This window comes from Nuphar pumila, chromosome 1 (assembly GCF_984573655.1).
Source record: "Nuphar pumila chromosome 1, dmNupPumi1.hap1.1, whole genome shotgun sequence".
Taxonomy (NCBI): domain Eukaryota; kingdom Viridiplantae; phylum Streptophyta; class Magnoliopsida; order Nymphaeales; family Nymphaeaceae; genus Nuphar; species Nuphar pumila.
Genome location: NC_143249.1, coordinates 3,306,261 through 3,330,692, shown reverse-complemented (window position 1 = coordinate 3,330,692; position 24,432 = coordinate 3,306,261). Strand labels below are relative to the sequence as shown.

At 35.9% G+C, this 24,432-nt stretch overlaps 1 protein-coding gene across 1 annotated transcript; it reads right to left on the bottom strand.

Annotated features, from left to right (window-relative positions):
- Window positions 1-24,098, bottom strand: LOC149847703 (serine hydroxymethyltransferase, mitochondrial). Its single transcript, XM_089995883.1, has 16 exons — window positions 23,906-24,098; window positions 23,555-23,605; window positions 23,283-23,369; window positions 22,159-22,280; window positions 21,893-21,969; window positions 21,268-21,392; window positions 20,208-20,300; window positions 19,876-19,968; window positions 19,564-19,761; window positions 19,313-19,417; window positions 4,606-4,671; window positions 4,353-4,430; window positions 2,444-2,555; window positions 2,260-2,370; window positions 881-1,050; window positions 1-192 (listed from the first exon to the last, which is right to left on the bottom strand). Exons 1-15 carry the CDS (start codon window positions 23,993-23,995, stop codon window positions 902-904), a joined length of 1,557 nt encoding a protein of 518 aa, XP_089852009.1. The 5' UTR covers window positions 23,996-24,098; the 3' UTR covers window positions 1-192; window positions 881-901.
- Between the last annotated feature and the right edge of the window lie 334 nt (window positions 24,099-24,432).

The following is a 24,432-nucleotide window of genomic DNA, read 5'->3' as shown; positions in this document are numbered from 1 at the left end:
TCTCTCCAATAAAAGGAAATTAGATAAGTAACCCAATGAGATACAAGAATATTTGGCAGACAACTATCAGCTTGTTGCTCCAAAAGCAAAGTTCAGTTTGCTTTTAACAAATATGCCAGTAGAACAAGTTGTCTCCCCAAATAAATTTCCCCATTAACATTGGAAACACTCACCATCCGCATGCTCTTATTCCTGTTACACATTAAATGAACATAAAATTTCGATAAGTCGAACCTAATAAAATAAGACATCGTAACCAGCTAATTAACAATTAGAAAGACATAACGGAAACGTGGGAAATAATCAAGAATAAAGTCCACTTATCAACAAATGATAGTAGTACTATTGCTTACACAAGTTGCCTTGTCATGAAAGATGACCATGGTGCAGGAATTCCTAAGAAACTGAGTGTGGACTTTTAAGTTGGGTTTTTATAGGAAATTCCAAAATCATGACCCAATTCTGGACCCAGATATTGAAGCCTAAGTTGTCTAGCAAGATATAGGTAGCAAAACAACTTAGCAGCAGCTAGAGTGACTCCAGCTCAGTCAATTAACATTGGGTCGACAGTTGATCCCAGGATAGTTCACCAAATCAACCAGCTTCTCCAATCGGTCTCACACCTCATCCAGCAATTGATTCAGATCTCTTCTCACCCTTATGCACTGTAAAGAATTTTATTAGGACTAAAAAAGTGCTACCTTTCAGAATTTTTCTTCCCAAGAAGTGAATTACACACTTCATTTCACTGGAAACCAATAACATACGTCTTACGTGCATCAAAAACTGAAGGATGGTCTCTAGATAAGGTTGGAAAGCTAAGCAGTCATTTAACGCATTCAAATCTCAAATGAGTATTATTCCAAAAGGAGGCACGTACCATACACAAGAAGGCTCTCAATTAATCCTTGTATTTCATCGTCCCTTTTTCAAATCCAATTGTTGGAAATTGCTTTGCATACTCCTCAACATCATGGCGAAGCTTTTGAATCTCTGTTTGGAAATATGCACTTGTCTGGATAGTGGCCAAAAAGTCCTTCAACTTTGTTCCTATAAAGAAACCACAGTAAGATAACTTGCAACACTCATCCTTCACACAAAGAAACAAAGTCAAGAATTGTATTGGAATTGCTTGAAATCAAAACTTTGCATTAAAAGGTTAAAATTTTAAAAAGGATAATGGCAAACTCAACAGAGACAAAAGTACTTAGATCTCAACTAAAAACATATGGAACGGTATAGTCAGACAAACTAGAGTAGACATCAAAAAAGAGGACAAAAGACATGACAAGAATGGCCTTTTTTATAAAAAGAAAAATAAAATCAGTCCTTTATTCAATACAACAACTACGCCTTCATCCCAAAACAATTGGGGTCAGCGATATGAACCAAAAAAGAAAATCATTCTGGGTCTTCCACATGAATCCTTCTCCTCCAATCATTTCTATCCAATGGCATGTCCTCGGTGAGGTTCAAAGCATTCATATCCTTTCCTATCATCTCCATCCATGTCTTCATAGGCCTACCCCGACCTCTTTTAACTAATATATTTTCTCATTTCTCCATCCTTCTAACTGGAGCATCATTAGGCCTTCGCCGAATATGCCCAAACCACCGTAAACGATTCTCTCTCATCTTATTTTCAATGGGTGCAACGCCTACCTTCTATCGTATCTCCTCGTTCCGAATCTTATCTTTTATTGTATTTCCACACATCCATCTAAGCATACGCATCTCAGCTACACTCATTTTTTGAATATGATGTCTCTTGGCAGCCCAACAGTCCTTTATTCAATGGAAGGAAAAAAATTTATAAAAAAAAAAAACAAATTGCAGTACGTGAGGGTTTCCAGTCATTATCTGCATACAAACAAAAGCGTCCATTACTAGGAAGTCACTCATTTTTCTTATGTAGAATTGTATAGAGGAGGCCATAATGAGCTCTTGTGAACAAGATGAAAACTTCAAAGAGGAGAAAATCTATTGACAATAAAGTATTACCATCACCCAAGGTTGGATGAAATTTTATAATGCATCTAAAGAAGGTTAATGTTAGTACCCATGCACGTTACCCACATATATACAAGATCACTTCCATATATTGTGTTTGTACTTTTAACTCGTGGATATATCAGAAGGGAATATAGAGTACAAACCTTTTGCTTCTGCTCTTTACCCACATATCTACAAGATCACTGCCATATATTGTGTTTGTACTTTATCTCATGGATATATCAGAAGGGAATATAAAGTGCAAACCTTTTGCTTCTGCCTTAATCTTTAGAGCTAAATTTACTGCAGCATCAAAAAAATCTGCTACTTTGGCAAAATCCTCCTCAGTGAACCCTCTGGATGTGAGGGCTGGGGTTCCTGCTCACAAAAGAGGAGATTGTGAAGGAAGGCAATCAGGCGTCCAAAGAAAAGATGAATGCTGAATTCTTACCCATCCGGATGCCACCAGGAACCATGGCTGACACATCACCAGGCACTGTGTTTTTGTTGGTTGCAATGTGAACTAGTTCCAACACCTTTTCCACTCTAGAGCCATCAATTCCCTGTAAAACCAGAAAAAGATCTATAAACCCTTGAAATTGAAGTTTTAGACATTTATTTCACGTAGACAGATCTAACCATTATTATGCCTATCAGAGATTTCCCATGTTCACAGACCCTGCCTGATTGAAGTATGTAATCAAGCAAGAACCATAGAAGGTCCAGAGTGGGAATCATAGTCTAAAGATAAATATCTTGAAAGTACTGACTACTGAGCTATGTCACACGGACTCGGCTAAGGAGGTGCCGCACCCGAGTCGACATGCCCCAACACGGGTGCGGACTCGGGTGCGGCTTCGGACTCGGCCCGGACTCGGTCAATGCAGAGTCGGACTCGGTCAATGCAGAGTCGGACTCGGTCAACGAGTCCAGGCCGAGTCCGTCCACATTTTGGACTCGGTCAACTTTGACCGAGTCCAAAAATATTCCTAAAAAACCAATTTTTTATATTTTTTATTTAAATATATATATATATATATATATATATATATATAAAGAGGCACAGTGCTGTGACAGTGTTGCAGTCACAGACTGTGACTGTGGACTGTGCACAGTCTGTGACTGTGTGACTGTGCACAGTCACAGTGTTGTGGACCGTGCCTGTGACTGTGCACAGTCACAGTCTGTGCTGTGGCATTTTAAAAATAAAATAAAATAAAATTATATATATATATATATATATTTTTTTGCTGAGTCCCCGTGCCCAAAAATTTTAAAATTGTGCCGCACCCGTGTCGCACCTGCACCAGCACCCGCACCCATGTGACATAGCTACTGAGTAATGAGTGCTGAAAAATTACGTCAGTTTCCAAACGGAACTCGTGAAGAACCAAGTAGGCCCTGTTTGGATGACAGGGCAAAATCAGGTCTCTGAGAAACCTGATTTTGGCTTAAAACCAGGTTTTACCAAATTTTTGGTCTCAAAGCTAAAAATATATATATAAAAAGAAGCCTTGCATTTTCCGGCCAGCCATCAGATAGGCTGGTGTTGCCTTCGCTGGCAACACCGCCTGGCAGCTGGCTAGAAAATGGCCAGCCAAATAAAAAACAAACAAAAAAACTTTAAAACCAAAAAAAGGGTGGCCGGCCAGCCACTGGCCAGGAAATGGTCAGGCTGGTGCAGCCTTCGCCGGGCCACCGACCGCTCCAAAATCTAACAGAAACAGGAAAAAAAAGGATAGCATGGCCGGCCATTTCCCGGCCACCCGCCAGCTGGAAATGGATGGAATGGTGTTGCCCACACCGGACGATGTCATCCCAGCCGGTGGGTGGCCGGGAAATGGCTGGCTGTGCCTTCAAATTAAAAAATAAATAAATAATACTAACAATTCCAGCCACCTGCCAAAAAATGGCCAGAAGGGTACCGCACTGACCAGGAGATACTAGTCCGATCATTTTCCGGAAATGATCGGAAGACAGTGAGGTGGGGAGGGGGACTATTCGGGGGTGGAAAATCCCTCCTCTGACAAACCAAGTTTTCAACCTGGGGAAGAGGGGGGGTTTCAATTAACTGGGTTTTGGCAAAAACTTGGTTTTCAAACTAGGTTTTGGTGTCACCCAAACACATCAAAACCCAATTTGCACCCAAAACCAAGTTTAAGACTGGGTTTTGGGTGTCATCCAAACGGTACCCTAGTTGGGGCAGTTAAAAAAGATGATACATAGAATGCATTCAAGTGCCTGTCTACATGGAAATTTATTAATTGTTAGGGTAAAAAGGACTTTGTGAACTTGTGAAATGCCCATGAAAGCCTGACAACATGAACTTGCAGTGGCAATGAGAGGAATGACAACTCCACCTTATTTTTTAGATTCACCAAGACAAGGTGATTATCTGTTCCACCAGAAACCAGCTCATATCCTTTGTTCTTTAGGCACTGTGAAAGCAACAAGCTTTAGAAGTTAAAATACCTCTAGCAAAACCAGTTTAAAGACTTTTACAGGTTACAACAATCACACAGAAAATACAGTAGAAAAGCACATTTCTATCTGTGAACCCAAGTTCAGATGCCAGGGACAGGAAAAAGAATCAATGAATCATGTATGTGATACCTGCGCAAATTTTGAGCAATTGCTGAGAACTTGCTCTTGGTAGGCTTTGTATTCTGGAGTGGTGGCCTGAAGTTACAAATAACAAGTGATGAGTCAGCATAGATCTCTTATTGACCATTGTGCATAGAGAACTTAAATAATTGAGACATGAAGCAACTTTCATCTTTTACAAGAAACAATCATTGTAATAGTTCCACACTTTTTAATTTTGAACCTCCTACTGCAAGTGTCAACATTTTAGCTCATTCTAAATGATGGAGAAATTGATGGAGATGTAAACCATAGGATAAAGGTGTTAAATTGTAATTTATAAGACAATGTATTTTCTATATATATTTTATATATATAAAATAAGATACATATACATATATATATATATATATCATATATGTATATGTATTCATCTACTTGTATATATAAAATATATATTTCTTTATTGTATTGGCTGTAGGGGTATTTTAGTCATTTCAACATTTTACGCATATTCATGTTTTTTAATATGATTGTAATTCCTCCTTTATATTTTTATTTTTTGTAATTTTTTTCATTTCTTATTTTTGTTTATTTTATATAATGTTTTTGTACACAGTCAGTGGCTGACTGTGTACAGTGTACAACAGTCAGCCATTGACTGTGTACACAGTTTTAAAAATATAGACATTGGGACTGATTCCCAACGTCTCTAATAAGAGCTGTTGGGAATAGCCCAACGTCTCTTAAGTTTGCCTATAAATAAGGGCTATGTGAGCCCATTGTATGCATGTATTAGAGTAACCTGTTGTCTCCTTAAGCTTATAAATACTGTGCATTTATTGCACTTTCTTTGGTGTAAAGCTTATAAACGCTGTGCAATTATTGCACTTCTTTTGTGGTGTAAAGCTTATAAACACTGTGCATTTATTTTGTGTATTGAGTATTTGAAGTATCAAGTTATTTGAAAACGTGATTGTTTGCAAGGATTCTTCACATGGTATCAGAGCAAGGTTGGAGAAAAAAAAAAGGATTGTGTGGATTCTCACTTTTTCGGGTGCCACGAAAAATGTGCCCTCAATTTTTTTGGTGATTGAAGTGGATTCACTTGTTCATCCAGTATTTTAGAAGACTCTTCTATCAAAAAAGGTCTAAAAATCCTTTGTGGTACGTATTCTTTTTCATCATCTCTCCTCTCTAATGGGTGAAAAAGACTCAGTTTTCTCTCGGTTTCAAACTCAATGAGTCCAACTATCACGTCTGGGCCGGAAATATGAAGGCTCATATTAAAGGAAAAGGGCTTTGGGGTTATGTTCAAGGCTCGATTCCCGAACCGGAGCCAAAGATAACCTTGACGGAGAAAGGAGAAATAAAAATCCTTGAAGGCGAAGAAAGAGCCAAGGCTCTTGAAGACTACACCAAAAAACATGAAGAATGGGAGATGAAGAATTTTAAAATCCTCTCATGGATTTTCTCATCCGTAGAAACAAGAATTAACACCAATATTATCAAGTTTAAGAAGGTTTCTCAAGCGTAGGAGTACCTTGAGAAGATGTACACCTCTAGGAACCTGTCTCATAAATATTACCTCTAAAAGAGAGGCTCTAACTCTTCGTCAAGGAGAGATGACTATAAGGGAGTATTTTGCCGAACTCTCTTCTATTTAGGATGAGCTTGCTATGCTCGAACCCAAGTGGAGTAGAGAAACCATAGAGCTTCGTTATAAACAATTGGAAGAAGATAGATTTTTTAATTTTTTGAATGGGCTTAAGTCTGAATTCGAACAAATCTGATCTTCTCTTTTATCCGCCTTCACTTCCCCCTCTCTTGAAGATGTAATTACTAAACTAAGTGGGGAAGAGACTCGTATGGGTATAAGCAAGAACAACCCAAGTGTTCTAGCTACACCTTCCTATAATGAAGAAAATAAAGGAGTTAATGTCGTCTCAAGACCGAGGAGCAACTTAAGAACCTACAAGCCTCCTCACATCAAGAATCAAAACTCAAGTGGTCAAGGAGGGAAGAAGGATTATAGCAAGCTTTTATGTTATTTTTGTAAGGAACCGGGGCATATCAAGCCTATTTGCCCAAAGTGGAAAAGGTTACTTGCCATGGCTACTACATCCCAACCTCAAAAGGAAGAGTGCTCGTCATCTTCAAATGGAGCTCTTTCATTGCAACAAATCGTGGATGCACTTCAACCTCTTTTAAAAGGGGTTGTTTCCGAAGCCGTCATGTCAACCTCTTCTCCTCCCGGTAAGACCTCTTGGCTTTTAGAGTCGGGTGCTTCTTTTCACATGACACCAAGTTTTAGTTCTTTTTCCGAATACTCAAAAAATCTCTCTCCACCTTTTGTTTCAACTGCGGATGGAACATCTCTTGAAGTAAAAGGAATAGGAAATTTTAAAAAACAAGGGTTCTTTATTCCAAAAATTAGATTTATACCCAAATTAAACTTAAATTTGCTTTCTATTTCTCAACTCTCGGATCATGGGTGTGATATAAAGTTCTCATCTAACAAATGTTGGATACAGGATCGTCGGTCCGGGAGATTGATTGGGGAAGGCTCTAGGAAGGGTGATCTATACTATGTCGATTCCCTTCAAATTCCAAAGAACCTGTTTTGTAATGTTGTCCAACAAAAGGATTTTAATGTGTGGCACAAGAGACTTGGACATCCAAATATTGCAAAAATTTCTCATTTACCTTTTGTTAAAAGTCTATGTAAAAGTGATTTAACTTGTAATGACTGTATTTTTTGGAAAATGAAAAAATTGCCTTTTTGTGAAAGATCTATGTTTACAACAAGACCTTTTGAAATTATCCATTCGGATGTATGGGAACCGGCACCCGTCCTATCAAAAGGAGGTTTTGCATATTATGTCATTTTTGTTGACGACTACACGAGATATTGTTGGATTTATTTTCTTAAACACAAATATGAAGTTTTCTCAATTTTTAAAACCTATCATATGATGATTAAAAATCAATTTAATGAGAATCTAAAAATTTTTAGAACTGACTCTGGTGGAGAATACCTTTCAAGTGAATTCAAAAATTATCTTGAAAGTCATGGTATTCTTCACCAAAGATCTTGTCCCAAAGCCCCTCAACAAAATGGATTAGCCGAAAGGAAGCATAGACATATAATAGAGACAACTCGAACATTACTTGTTTCTCAAAACATCCCAAAAGGTTTTTGGGCTGAAGCGGCTTTAACATCTGTCTATCTGATAAATCGGCTACCTTCTAAAAACTTGAACAATATCTCGCCTTTTGAAAAATTGTATACCAAAGAACCCGACTATAGTCAGTTGAGAATTTTTGGTTGCAAATGTTTTGTTCTTACTGACAAGAATGACAAGCTTTCGCCAAAAGTCATTGCCTGTGCTTTTCTTGGATATTCTGAAACCCAAAAAGGGTTTCGTTGTTATGATATTGAGAATGACAAGCTATATGTTTCCAGAAATGTGAGTTTTCTGGAAAATGTTAATGGTTTTGAAATGAGTGAACCCTTTGAAGAAAACATGGATTACTCCTCTTTATTTGAAATGTTAGCACATGATGATGATAGTGATGAAGATTTCATTCATAATGACGTCAATGATAAAGAAGATGGCTTTTCCCATCCACCTATCTCCCAACATAGAAGTGAAGGAGCATTGAGAGATCCTCTAACATATACTCATAGAGATAAAAACAGTTTTAGGAGTGCAATTGAAAAATTCAGTGAACCTAGTGGGTCCAATTCAACAAATGATGAAAACCTACGAAGAACTGAGAGAAGTAGAAAGATGTCTTCTAGGTTTATTTCATATGATTCATTTACTCCTAAACATAGAGTCTGCCTTAGCGTCATTCATTCCTATATAGAACCCAAAAACTTCGAAGAAGCCAAAAAGAACGATGAATGGTTGAAAGCAATGGAATGTGAGTTTTAAGCTCTCAACAGGGCAAAGACTTGGGAGTTCCAAGATCTTCCTAAGGGTAAGAAAGCAATAGGGTGTAGATGGGTATTTAAGGTAAAAACTAAGAGCGATGGATCTCTTGAGAGATATAAGGCTTGATTAGTTGCAAAGGGATATAGTCAAGAATACGGGATTGACTATGAAGAAACTTTTGCCCCTTTGGCCCGAATGGTCACTGTCCGATGTCTCATTATCGTTGTCTCAATCAACAAATGGAACATCTATCAAATGGATGTTAAAAACGCATTCTTAAATGGTGATCTGAATGAAGAGATATATATGAATGCTCCACCAGGAATGGAGACTCCCAAAGGGAAAGTGCTTCATCTTCGAAAAGCACTTTATGGTTTAAAACAAGCCCCTAAGGCTTGGTATGATAGATTTAACTCCGTAATGTTAGAAAATGGTTTTTCTTCCTGTTTCACTAACACTGCCTTATTTGTTAGAAAAACCAATGCAGGGATTGTCATTCTGCTCTTATATGTGGATGATATGCTTATAACCGGAAGTGATTCTAAAGGGGTTAAAAGCATAAAATCAATTTTGAAGGATAGGTTCGAAATGTCTGATTTGGGATTTCCAACTTATTTTTGGGGTATTGAAGTAGCTTACTCTCATAGAGGGTATTTTTTATTTCAAACTAAGCTTGCCTCTGAGATTATTGACCGGTCAGGTATTACAGATGATAAGGTTTGTGAAACTCCTGCTATAGTAGGAGCCAAAATGAAGATTGATGATGGTATTCCTCTCTCCGATCCCACCCCCTACAGACAGCTTGTGGGATCTTTGATCTATCTGAGTATTACTAGACCAGATATCTCTCATGCAGTTCATACTGCAAGTTAGTTCCAACATGCACCAACATCAGTTCATATGAGTGTCATCTTGCGGATTGTGAGATATATAAAATGCACACTAAACAAGGGAGTATTCTTATCCTCTTCTTCTGAATTAAAATTAATTGCTTATACTGACTCTGACTGGGGAGGTGACCCAAATAACCGTCGCTCTACCACTGGTTTTTGTGTGTTTTTAGGAGACTCGCTGATTTCATGGAGATGTAAGAAGCAGCAAAAAATGTCGCTATCCTCAACAGAAGTTGAATATCGTGTCATGGCGACTACTACCATGAAAATTGTATTGATTCATCAGCTATTAGAAGACATGGGGATCTCAATAGAAGGGCCCACCAAGCTATGCTGTGATAACAAGAGTACAATATACATTGTCAAAAATCATACTTTTCATGAGCGGACTAAACACATTAAGATAGACTATCACTATGTTCGAGAAGCGTATCTGAAAGGAGTTATAGATCTTCCATATGTAACTTCAGAATATCAGTTGGCAGATTTCTTCACCAAAGCTTTGTGTGCTTCGCGGTTCAATTTCCTCCTTGGCAAACTTTCGGTCATCTTGCCCTAAGTTTGAGGGGGGGTGTTAAATTGTAATTTATAAGACAATATATTTTCTATATATATTTTATATATATAAAAGAAGATACATATACATATATATATATATATTTCATATATGTATATGTATTCATCTACTTGTATATATAAAATATATATTTCTTTATTGTATTGGTTGTAGGGGTATTTTAGTCATTTCTACATTTTACGCATATTCATGTTTTTTAATATGATTGTAATTCCTTCTTTTTATTTTTATTTTTTTGTAATTTTTTTCATTTCTTATTTTTGTTTTTTTTTATATAATGTTTTTGTACACAGTCAGTGGCTGACTGTGTACAGTGTACAACAGTCAGCCATTGACTGTGTATACAGTTTTAAAAATATAGACGTTGGGTTGATTCCCAACGTCTCTAATAAGAGCTGTTGGGAATAGCCCAACGTCTCTTAAGTTTGCCTATAAATAAGGGCTATGTGAGCCCATTGTATGCATGTATTAGAGTAACCTGTTGTCTCCTTAAGCTTATAAATACTGTGCATTTATTGCACTTTCTTTGGTGTAAAGCTTATAAACGCTGTGCAATTATTGCACTTCTTTTGTGGTGTAAAGCTTATAAACACTGTGCATTTATTTTGTGTATTGAGTATTTGAAGTATCAAGTTATTTGAAAACTTGATTGTTTGCAAGGATTCTTCACAAAAGGTTGGGTGGATGAAATGGAAAAGTGCAACTGGAGTGTTATGCGATCATAGAATGCCATTGCGGTTGAAGGGAAAGTTTTATAGGGAGACAATTAGGCCCGCTTTATTATGTGGTACGGAATGTTGGGCTGCCAAGAGACATCATATTCAAAAAAGGAGTGTAGCTGAGATGTGTATGAGCTGAGATGTGTATGCTTCGATGGATGTGTGGAAATACAATAAAAAAGGAGATACGTAAGAAGGTAGGAATTGCATCCATTGAAAATAAGATGAGAGAAAATCGTTTACGGTGGTTTGGACATATTCGGCGAAGGCCTAATGATGCTCCAGTTAGAAGGATGGACAAATAAAAAAATATATTAGTCAAAAGAGGTCGAGGTAGGCCTAAGAAGACTTGGATGGAGATGATAGGAAAGGATATGAATGCTTTGAACCTCACCGAGGACATGGCATTGGATAGAAATGATTGGAGGAGAAGGATTCATGTGGAGGACCCAGAATGATTTTCTTTTTTGGTTCATATCGCCGACCCCAATTGTTTTGGGATGAAGGTGTAGTTGTTGTTGTTGTTGTTGCTCCAATGGACTTCCAAAAGTAGAAGGCCCAGCCCAGGATATCCAACTCTTTGACACATCAATATTTTAATTCAACCGAATGTTAGTTACTATTCAAAAGAGAATATGTGCATTTGTTTATGCAGGACCAGCTGCACCAGCCTTTTACACAATAACCATCTTTAGCATTATACTTATCAGGAAAACTCGAGAATTGAAATGCACTATTCCTAGATATACTTTTCTTTCATTAGTACCCAAAACAACCTTTATTTCTTGTCATCTACATAAACATACTTATAAAAAATACAATAAGACAGAGAATCTGTCCTTGAAATAGCTTCTTATTGTTTGTATCACACTATTTTACATGAAATTAGAGTTGTGACATTCAGATGATACTGCCTAGGATCCCACGTCTAAGAAACTCCTATAAAAAATAATAAGAGAAAAGGATACCAAAGGCAACATACTTCATCACTAATGGAAGTTATCTATCTGTTTGTAGTCCAAAGGATAAAAAATACATACACACCCCATAAAGATCAATTTGTCTAGACTTCTCAACATTCCATTGGACTAACCTCTCAAAGACCAAAAGTTCATCAACCTGATTGAATCCAAACTTTGTCTATATATCATATCTAAATGAACAATTGGTTGAAGAATAACACCACAAATATCTTAACAATAAAAATATTAATAAATCCATAGTTATCGGAAGCAGTGTTGTAAGTATACACTACGATACGTAATCATATCTAATAGGGTTTTCCAATATGATACACATTCGTATCTCGATACGGGTGTATATCTTACAATACACCTTTGTATCTTACGATAACCCTTGTATCTTACGATACACCCTTGTATCTTACGATACACTCTGATACAGGGTGTATCTTAAGATACGCTATAAATGCATTTTAAGCAAAGTTACCGAAAGCGCCTATGCCTTAGGGAAAGCGTGCTTCCCCAATACGCGCTTCGGAAGCACGAAACGCAGCGCTTCCGAAACGTACGAGGAAGCGCACATTTATACCAGGAAGCGCGTACCCCTTTAAAGGAGTACGCGTACCCCTTTAAAGGGGTACGATTTACTTGATGGACAAGTTTGCCCCTTTTGTTAACTTTTTTTACCAAAGAAATTAAAAGAAAGAGTTTTTTTAATAAGGGCAAAATGGAGATTTTGAAAAAACTCGTGAAAAACAAAACGCAAAAGAGGGCTTTAGGGTTTCTTTTTCAAGCTTCATCCGAGTCTCCTCCTCCCTCTTTCTCTCAAGATTTGGCCACCGACCGGCGACCTCCAGAACTTCCGGCGACTTTCACCAACGTCCGGCGACCTCCACCAACCGGCGATGAGGATGTTCAGGTACGTTCTCTCCTCTCTCCATCTCTTCTCTCCACCAACCGGCGATTCACGATTTTTTCTCATGACATTCTTACGAAAACAAGCATGAAAGCCGACACCCATCAAAGCCCACCGCTTCCCTTGTCTGATGCATCAAAACATTGTAGTTGCTTCAGTTCAGAGCTTCAGTGTTTTTCCATCAATCCTTAAGTCTAGTAACAACAACCTTCGACTCCATGCTCAAATGGGGTCAATGGAAATTGGTACATCAACGGGGTTGAACTTTGAAGTATATCAAGTAACAGCCAATGTGTGAGCAATGCCTTCCAAGAGCTCTGCGCATAATGCTCTTATCCTGTTATCTGCAACCAATGAAAGTGCACCAACTGCACATCAAAAGGCCACTTTGTAGACAATAACCCCAACCCAGCTCTTATCTTGTTATCGATTAAGATGTGGATTTGTTAGCCCTCATTTTTAGAAGATTTTCTAATAAAAAATGTTGGCAATCAGTTGAGTGGTTGATCTTTTATCGATTTTCTGGTGATTTTTGGATATTGAGGTTTCTTATGTCCAGATTTGGTTTTTTGTTTAATGTAATCCAATCGGTGAGTGTTTGGGTCTCGGATGGATAGTATTTTGGTCATTTTGATGTATACCATCAGTCAGACAGACGTGATATGGGTTGATATTATTCATGTTTGGCTGAGTTCTCGTGATGCTTATGAAGTGGTACTAGAGGCGATAACCTAGATTTGGCTTGATGCTCTTATCGGCATTGTGAGATAAGTTCATCTCATTGTATTGATGGCTTGGATATCATCATGTATGATATTTGTGGTAGTATGGATGTGATATAGTCAGTTTGGATGTGAACTTATTGTTAGTTCTCGCTTACTTTTGATGCCTATAGTTGAGTATTCGTATTCATATTCATATGAAGCTAGTTGTGTGATATTTTATTGGTGTTATCGTGCCGAGTTTTAGACATATTCTGCATATTTTTTCTTGGTGTTCTATTTGTGTGCAGGGACATTAACAACAAATACAATATCTCGAATCTCCAATGCTCAGTCAATTTTACAATGCTGAACACTAAATTCATGTATATGATCTGGCAATGCACATCAACATAAAATAAATAAAAAAACAATAAAAATTGGGAATCATATCCCAAAATTTCTTCCAAGCCCATGACAGACGATTTGGCAACAAAATTATGGATATCAATGCGTTAGCAAATTGCAACCTGTTACCAATATCACTTGCTTTTAGAAATTGGTTTACGTGCACTTAATTCTTAACATCAAAATTGTCCTTATGCAAATGGCCGAATTTATATTTATCTCATATATGCAATAATGCAAAAATATTGTTCAACTTTTCATTGATTCTTATACTTTTATGATGGATGTATATTTGTTTGTTCTTTGCTTTACTAATGACCATCACAAACTACGATCATGACAATTATGATGACGATGATGATTATTTTTGCAATTTGGAGCATGAATCGTCTAGTGGTGTTGGGAATGACAATGCAAGAAAAGGCAAGGGGTCTTCTGATTGTCCATATCAGTTTGAGGACAGAAAAGAAAATTGTTTTGATGAGGAAGATGAAGAAGAATATAACTTGGATGACTACTATTCCGAAGATGACCAAAATGATGAACCACCTAGCATGCATAAAACAACTGTCTTATGACGCCATGTATTGAAACAAAAGAAGAGTATGCAAGGAAAGCAAGGTGAAACCCAGATTTTTATGTGCAGGTACTGCAAAAATGTTTATCATGGGTCATATACTCGAGTTTTTGCACATCTCATGAGATCTTCAAAGGGACAAGGTGTTGGGATTGTCTTTTGTCCTGTAGTTGCAAAAAATGCAGAATTCGCAAGAAAAATTAAGAGGCAAGTTCGAGGAGTGCAGGTTCCATCAAGTGCATTTGAGTTGAGGAGATCAAAAATTGATAAACCGAAGAAGCCTATTAGTATGACTACGTCATCTAGTGGAAGCCGAAACACAGTTGATATTCGTGATACCTTTAAAAAGATAGAAAGATTATATAGATCATAAAATTATCAGATTTTTGTGTGCAAATAGCATACCTTTCAATGTGCTTCGAAAACCATATTGAGAAGAGATGATATCTGCAGTTAGTAAAGTGCCTAGATATAAACTAAAAACGCGAACAATGTTGCTTGATAGTGAAAAAGAGTGTGTGCACAAGGAGTTAAATGAATTTCGAGAAAAGTTTGAGTTTGGAGTTTCCATTGTCTCAGACAGTTGGACAAATTTCAAGAACAAACACTTGATAAATATACTTGCATCAAACTATTTTGGCTTGATGTTCTTATATGCAAGCGATTTTTCTAATGTGCAACAGTCAGCTACAAACATTGTCGAGTTTTTGAAGATGGGATTTAAACTTGTAGGGCCTTCTAATGCAGTGCAAGTGATTACAGACAATGCAACAAATTGCAAGTTAGCAGGTGAAAAATTAAAACAAACGTATAAGTATATTTTTTGGTCACCTTGTGTTGTGCACACACTTAATTTGATCTTTAAGGATTTGGCACATGAGTTTCATTGGTTGAGAAAAACATATTTGCAGAGTAAATAAATTGTGAAGTATATCACAAATCATTCAAAAGCACTAGCAATATTTAAAAGCAATGAAAAATTAGAGCTAATAAAGATTGCAAAAACAAGGTTTGCTTCACATTATACTACTTTGAAGCGCTTGCCTGATGTGAGGGAGAGCTTGAAGCTCACAATAATTTCAGATAGATGAAGCGAGTGAAAGCAATCATGCACGGATAAAACTATGAAAAAAAAGGGTTGTTACAACATAAACAATTGTTCTTGATGAAGAATATTAGGATTATGTACGTTTAGCATTATTGATTACAAAACCCATATATAAGATGATTAAATTTTGTTATCAGGAAGGCCCTATAATTGGTGAAGTGTATGAAAGCATGGACAACATGTTGGGGAAAATCAAAGACAATCTAAAAGAACAACCAAATTTGTATAAAAAAATTCATAAGATTGTCTCAAATAGATGGGATAGAATGAATGCACCTCTCCATAGTTTAGCCCACATGCTTACTCCAAAATATTACGAGTCAGAGTATCTCAAGATCCCAGTAGCAGGAGGGGTCAAACGAGTTTCTCCTGGTAAAAATTTTATTCTATCTATTTAATAAAGTTTAAAGTTTAATCATTTAATTATTTTATTATTTTATTTCATTTTTTTGTTATAGTTATTAAACATTTTTTTATAGAAAAAGATAATGATATCTTAAACGGTGCAATGCTCACGCTTGAAGTCATATCTGCTGGAAATGAAGAGCTCTCTACACTTTATAGGTCACAACTTGTGGTTTTTGCATCAAGAAGTGAAGGATTTAGCTGAAATGCAGCAAGAATAGATGCATTGAATCCTACAATGTTGGTGCTTAATTGGTGGCGTTTTTATGGTGGTGATACACCTGAGTTGAGAGCATTAGCCATTAAGATTTTATTTCAACCTATTAGCATATCTTCTGCAGAAAGAGTGTGGAGCACCTATAGTTATATTCACAATGTTAAAAGAAATAGGCTCAATGAAGATCATGTTGATACGTTGGTGTATATTCATTCCAATCTTCGATTGATTGACAGGTATAATTAAATTGTGTTGTACTTTTGTTTTGGTATTTTTTCTCTTTTTCTATCATTAATTGTTTATTAGCATTCATATTGTATATTCTTATTATAAAAAGGTACAACAATCGCTACAAAGGACATAGTCGAAAATGGGATATCAACCCAGAACTTCTTATTGTATAAGAAAATACGTTGAGATTAGAGGACATGTGTTGGAGAGATTTGGATGATAGTGCACAACAAGCACTATTTTCAAATCTAAACCCAAAGATGCACAACTAAGAGCTTCATTACCTCCAATAATCATACGTACAAATGAAGTTGAAGAGGATACAAATCAATCCAACAGATCTAGTAGAACTGCAAATATACAAGAATGATCATCAGTTCCTCAAGGCTGGATTGATTGTTTCTTTAGCAGGAGACCTAGACAAGGTATGTTGATATTGTATTTTTTATTTTTACTTTTTTCTATATAAATATTTTTTATATTTTAAATTAAGGTTTTTGAACATTTTTATTTTTTAACATATTCATTATAGGAAATGAAGGAAGGAGCAGAAGGCATGGTCGTGGAGGACAAGAAACACGTGATGATGCAAAAAGTTCTTGATTTATTGTTGACCTGAAGGGGAAGAGAAAGATGACAGATTAATGAACTCTTAAATTCTTAATTATTCTTTTGATGATGTAGTTGGAGTAGTCCAACTTAGAAACTTTTATGTTATTTTTTTGTCATGGTCTTCTAATATTTTGTTGGTTTAATATGTACTTTTATTTTAAACCTTGCATGATAAAGTGAAGTAGTGGATTATGTTAATTTTAAGTTTATAGTTTAGAACTTTATAGCTTATAATTTACAGTTTAAAACTTTATAGCTTAAAAATTTAACCATATCTCTATGTAATCTTTGAATTTATTGATTTCTCATTTTCTATATTGTAGAGATCACAAGATTTACAACAATCAAGTCATTTGATTCTTTCATTGAAAAAGATACGTTTTTTAAGCAAATTTATTAGTTTTCTTAATACATTATTTAGTGCTTGCATGCATTTGTTAAATGGTTGCAACATGAATGTGAATTATTATCTTCTCCTGATGTATTATTTTTTAAATGCTTGAAAGTTGCAAATGATGCATTTGTTAGATAATAGCAATTTATATTATTCATTGTCTTAGATACATGTTTTATTTTGTCAATGATGACATAAATCTTATTTTTTGATAAAATAAAAATATATAATTACATTTTTGTTTCTCTTTCGATTCTTATTTGCTTCTCTTTCGCTTCTCATTTGAATCCTATGTCGCTTCCTTTTTCGCTTCTTAGGTCGCTTTCGGTTTTCTTCTTAGGTCGCTTCCCGGTTCGCTCCTAAGTCGTCCTGCGCTTTTCGCTTCTTAAAATTTTAGAAGTGCCTCGCTTCCCGCTTCCCGTATCGCTTTCTGCTCCCACTTCCTCGATTGGCAACTCCGATTTTAAGTGCACTCATTTCAAAAAAAAATCAAAAACATATAAGACCCCTTCGGCCTAGTTCATATTCACCCCTAAAGAGCTTAAGAGTGATTTAGGAAGATTTTTTGAAAAAAAAATGAAGAGAATGATGATACTCATGATTGACGTTGTCTAATTCATTTTTGTTTGAATTTTGAATAAATTTGGCTATATAAAAATTTTAAATATTGAAAAAAACAATTTATGATTTTTTTTTGTTTATATAAACACAAATTATTATGAATATTGTGACTTATTAGCTTTGATTCAATATTTAATATGCATATTATTTCATGGTTTGGATTTTTCTTGTGAGATATGCATGCCATTTATAGCATATTATCTTACTCTTGTTCATTTCTTATTGTTTAAATGTATCATATAATAGTTGATTATATTGTTAGGCTTAGTTGAAGTTTCTTAGAATTGTAATACAGGTGATGAGTTATTGCTGCACAAATTTTTTATTATTTCAGTGCTTTGTATCCAAACTCCGAAATAAACTTATGAACTTGTAATTGTTAAAGGTTTTGCATTATTTATTGATTGTATGTGTTATTTAGTTATTCTATTAAATGATTTTAGGTAGTTTTTCTAATAAGATGATATAATTGTCAATTGTGGACGTTATTTCTTAATTATTCATTTTGACATCTTATTTTTTCTTCAAAGAACTTTATTCTTTAAAAGTTGTCTTCTTATATTATCATATAATGGTTGATTATATTGTTAGGCTTAGACAAAGTTTCTTAGAATTGTAATATGGGTGATGAGTTACACATCAATATCTGCACAAATTTTTTATTATTTCAATGCTTTGTATCCACACTCTAAAATAAACTTATGAACTTGGAAGTTTTTAAAGGTTTTGCATTTTTATTGATTGTATGTGCTATTTAGTTATTTTATTAAATGATCTTAGGTAGTTTTCTTAATAAGATGATATAATTATCAATTATGGACGTTATTTCCTAATTATTCATTTTGACATGCTTCTTTTTTCTTCAAAGAATTTCATTCTTTAAAAGTTGTCTTTTTACATCCATCATTTTATCGTTATTTCTCATAATTTCTTATACCGCTTCTTGAACTATTCCCCTTCCTGCTTCCCGCTTCCCGAATCTTCCAAAAATTTGGATTGAGCGCTTCTGATTCTGATTCCCGTATCGCTTTCCGTTTTTTATTCCCATTCTAGCAGCTATGAATAAAACTAATACTGGGATTCAAATCCGAGACAATCTGGTGAGGTAGTACAACTCAAACAGCTATATTATCCAATGTGAATCTTGAGGATTTACTTCTAGGAACCATGTTTGATAACTGTAAAACCTTATTCAAAGAAAGAACCAATTTGAAAGAACTCTGTAAATTATAAGGATATGTGCAAACAACCATGAAAAACAGGATACACAATCAGAAATCCAAGTTGTAGAATATATCTACATCAAATTAATGAATGCATGAAATTGAACTGTCTGATCAAGAAAAATGGTTTCCATGTTCCTTGTAGTAGCTGCAGCAGGATAAGAAAGTAAGATTCTTATGTTATAAGCCATAAAAGGAAATGGAGTTTGCCATTGAGCAATTATGTATATACCTGTTTGAGGGCAACCGCTAAGCCAGCAATAGTATGGTTATGTGGACCACCTTGAAGTCCAGGAAAGACTGCTGCATTAATTTTCTCTTCAAAATCGTACAACACCTTCATGAGGAGAATTGCATGAGAAAAGGGATTAATTTACAAGACATGATTAAACTATCAAGGCCATTTTTCAAAAGGTAGAAGGACAAAATTAATTGTTGAAACTAATAAAAGATGAAAAGTAGGGAAAACAATGTGTCATTCACCTCCTGTCCATGTTTGTTCACCTCTTTAACGCCCTTCCTGAAAAATATCATGGCACCACGTGGCCCACGAAGTGACTTGTGTGTAGTTGTGGTCACCACATCTGCATAATCAAAAGGAGATGGGATAACACCTGCAGCAACCAGCCCACTGATGTGTGCCATGTCAGCCAAGAGAACGGCCTTTTGCTTGTCACAAACCTGCAGATATGCATTAACTTTAGCTTTAAAATTTTACAAGAATATACTTAAGAATTTTGATGTTAAGGATGATCATGTTGATGAAGTCTAAGAAACAGGATGCAGTATCCTTACTTTCCGAATGTGTTCATAGTCGTAAAGGCGTGCATATGCACTTGCACCAGCAACTATAAGTTTTGGCCTAAAAAGTGTTGCACTTTTTTCTAGCTGCAAAAATAAAATCAAGGTTCAGGTATTCACACGCCAATGGTACAGCTATTCACATGACTTGGACAAAACTTCCAATAAGTGACTAAGCAATACAAATTATAAAAATGCTCCATTCAAATTAGATATGCATAATCAATCTGATGCCAAACATTTTAGGGAATAGGCAATGACCCAACTGCTAGGAAGCAACACTATAACTAACTAGAACTTCTGAAGGGAAAACCACAATTGGGTACCTGGTCATAATCAATGTAGCCAGTAGTCTCATTCAACCGATAGGGCATTGTCTCAAAAAATATGGACACAGCAGATATCTTCTTCGTGTCGGTCTGCCAACGTAATAGATATATTAGAATGTGCAACATAAATCACATTAAAATACACAACGAATTCAATATGAATGTACTTCCAAATTTTCAATATTCAAAGTAAAACAAATAACTAAAATTAAGATCACACTTTGTGTCATACATTCCATGCCACAATAACTCATCTTCCACTTATTCTATCCACCTTCAATAGAGAAAGCACAAAAAATAAACAGGAAAATCCATGTCTTATTACTAGCAGAATAAGCACAATATGCTGTACAGCACTCACGAAGTTATGTTTGAACTTCAGTTAATTAAAAACAAAACTGGTAGGTTGAATAATATGTAACAGATCCAGATGAATCACACACTGAATGCACTGGATCTATAAATTCAAGATTGGCCCCCCAGGTGGTAATTTTAAGTGAACCATAAACAGGGAAAGATCTTATAATTCCCTAGCTGCTAATTGATAGTTTAACCATATAACAGTTGCCAAAGCACAAAACAGCTTTGGGAATCGACATGTGAAGCATGGATCCTCAAAAAGAAAAGTTAAAGCAGAGAGCATAAATAGAAGGAAGTGTTTATGCAAAGAAGATAAAATTCAGTGAGGGATTTTCTGTTTCATTTTTTTCTCCTCTATCTAGCGGTCATATTCCAGATATTTGACATACGTGAATTTAGAAATTGTGTATCCCTAAAACACCAGACACAGTAAGCACTGGGATAAATATGACTAAAGGGAAGGATTTTGATACTTTTAGGCACATCTTATATATATTGATGAGTGCATTCCAAAGTTTAACATACATGTTATATACACTGAAATTTAAAAAAGAATGCTTGAAATCTAACAACTCACCATCTTGCAGTCTCAAACAGTAAACATTTGGGCCATGATGTAATTTTGGATAATAATAATTACCAATGCATCACAAATCAGATCGAAAGGATGGCAAAAAAAATTAAAAACTCTGAGCACCTGATAACCATGTGAAAGATGACCACCATGAGGAAGATCGAGTGACATAATTCTTTCATGGGGTTTAAGCAGTGCAGTGTAAACTTGAAAGTTGGCAGGAGATCCAGACAAAGACTGCACGTTTACTGCAAAATATACAGGAAAAGCGTTATGAAATTGAGGAGGTCACTAAATAAACCCAAGATTAGCTAGTTAGTTAATAAAGAAGACGGGAACCAAGAAATATTCTAGCAAAAGATTAGAAGCTAACGTTCAGTTCGAATGGAAAAGCTTCACAAAATCCTTCAGTGTAATTAAACAGAAGCCAAACAAATAACTTATCGCATAGGTTGCAGTCCATAGAATGAATGTATTGTTTCATGAACGTAATACATGTAAACTTCATCCCCAAAATAATTGCAAAAAACAAGCCTAAAGGATCCTTCAATGCTTTCACTGTTTCACATGAAAATTCTGAAAGAATAAATGAACACATCACATTCAGAAACAATCATCTGTTGTGTCTTGACATGTCACATGAAATGCTTAGGTCATCTCAACTGAAGCAATTTTTAAGCACAGTACTGGATGCCAATTTAAAAATTAATAACAATAGAGAGAAAGGGAGAGGGATCATAGGATTAACCTCCCCATTTTTGTGGATCCAACCGGAATGCTTCCAAAGCACGCTTTTGACATAACGATTCTGCCATATCAATATACCTATAAGGAAAAAAAATATGCAAAATATCAAAACCATCCTAAAAGGCACCATATTCTCCACATATACAGAAAAAATCATTAGATATTATTAGAGAACAAATAATAGGTATAAGAGAGGAACACAAGTCTTTGAAACATATCTCATTGCAAAACTTCATAAAAAGAGAAGAAATTTTTCAGGCTTCTTACTCATTGCCACCATAATAACGTGCACCAGGATAGCCTTCACTATACTTGTTGGTCATAACAGACCCTACTGCTTGCATGACTGATACCGAAGTGAAATTCTCAGAAGGAATAAGTTCAAGCCCCTGAAAAGACAGACAATATCAAGGATATAAATCACCAATGATGCAATATTATAGATTTATACTTTGTATTCTTACTATCTTCAGTTAACAATACAGAGTAAATTCGCATCACAATTAAGTCCTAACAGAATGAAAGAAAAAATTTAAAAGCACACACACAGCCAGGAATCCTTTGTATGTCCAAAGTAAAAATTTTCTTACATCAACTGCATATGAGCATCGCAAGTATGAAACGAACTTCCAAACAAAATTCTTATATAATGCACTGTCAAAATGGCATATGCACAAGCATGTCTTGATTACAAATTCAAAACATAGTATCATCAATAATATAATTTTTAAGAGCAATCTGACAGGTCTTCTCAAGAATATGCTTCCTGAAATTGCTGCACTCTTGGAATTTTTAATTAAAAATAAAAAGTTAACAGAAAAAAACTAATTAAACGCCAATAATATGAGTTATGAAGAGGGCCCTTCTCGTATTTGTAATGGAAAAACTGCATCGAAGAAGATGCTAAATTATCTGATATATAGGAAATATGAAAAAAGAAATTTAATAAGCAATAACAGCAAGAAGATAAACGGAAACGAGAACTAATCTCAAGAGTGTCCCAGTCGGAAAAGCAGAAACATACAAGGGAGGAGAAACTTTGATGACGATAATGGTGATAAAGAAAAATCTTCAGTAAAACCCAATCTTTAAATTTCAACTACTACTGCATCAAGACCAACAGAGATTTACAACAGCCAACGTCTACAGATCCACAGAGAGCAAGAGGCATCAATCATGCAGATGGAGGATTTATACCAACCAAATTAGCTAACGAGCGCACGTCGAGTAAAACGAAACAACACAGACGCTAGATCAACCAAACCAAACAACAAATTATCGAGGCTCACAGAATTCAAGTGCTCACAATGCATTGCGATTCAACAGCGAGAAGCAACAAAATTGGAATCAGATAACAAGCAGAACAGCAGCAAGACGGCAGGCACAATCACCTTCCATTGCCTTGCTTTCTCGAGCTCGATAATATCCGCAATCTCCGGATCCACCACCTCAAGCGGAGCATTGAGTTGCTTGGGCCACTGACATTCAATTCAAAAAAACGCAAAGATTAAAAAAGTTAAAACTGCAAGAGATTAAAAACAAACTTTCCGTGATGCAATCAACTTTCACGAATCAACGAAGGCCGCGTCGAAAAGTAACAGATTGAATGGAAATTAAATCATTCCGGATCTAAACAATCTTGAAGAAAGGAAAGCACGCTCACCGCGATACGAGATTTTTCCTTGTCACACACAGCCTCGTTCGGAAAAGATGACTGAAACAAACAGCAAACATTTACCGTAACCAAACATAAAAGATGGGAATCAAAATAACATAAATAAAATGAAGAGAGATCTTTATAACACGCATGGAACGAGTCAATCTACAAGTTTCAGGCTTCTCTGTTCCGAGGAAAATTCCGAAAAAAAACAGGATGGTGGGGATGAAACAAACATGATTTGACATGTAAAGAATCATAAGCAACAAACATCTTAATTTGGGTTCTCTTGTGACATTGAGTAAGAGAAAACCCCAACAAATTCAGATGGGTATGGTGGGGAGTGAGGAGGGATACCATATAGTAAACGGGCCCTCCGTTAAAGGGTGGTCGGCAGGACTTAACCGAAGTAGAGAACCTAAGGAGAGCGGCCATTGCCATCGCCATTCTCTCTCTCTCTCTCTCTCTCTCTCTCTCTCTCTCTCTCTCTCTCTCTCTCTCCTGTGTGTTATTTGTTTCTACTCAAATCTCAGATTCAATGGTGGGCCTCGGTGGGAAGAAAGGGACAATAAAACAAATAGAGGAAATTGTTTGGTCCCTCGGAGTTCCCAACGCCACCGAAAGGGTTGGGGTTTGTTTGTCTTGTGAAATTCGCATGCGAAAGAGTGTGAGCGAATTGCCCATAATGCCTTCCATTTTCTAACGTGATTTCATGTCCCCTCTTTTCGGAAGTGGCAATCGGAGAATTTGTCGATGTGGAAATGAAAGACAACACTCCGTAGATTTGGCAAGCTGCTGCCTTTAGATGGGATAGTTGACAATTCCAATTTTGAGTGCAAATACAAATGACGGAATGGATATCTCTCGCCTTGTTTATCAATTTC

Excerpts from the sequence above, each read along its gene's own strand:
- LOC149847703 (XM_089995883.1), bottom strand. The coding sequence starts at position 23,995 with ATGGCGATGGCAATGGCCGCTCTCCTTAGGTTCTCTACTTCGGTTAAG. Across the intron at positions 19,969-20,207 it reads GCTACATTGATTATGACCAG|CTAGAAAAAAGTGCAACACT; the intron begins GTACCCAATTGT and ends TTATTTTTGCAG. Across the intron at positions 2,371-2,443 it reads TCCTGGTGGCATCCGGATGG|GAACCCCAGCCCTCACATCC; the intron begins GTAAGAATTCAG and ends TTTTGTGAGCAG.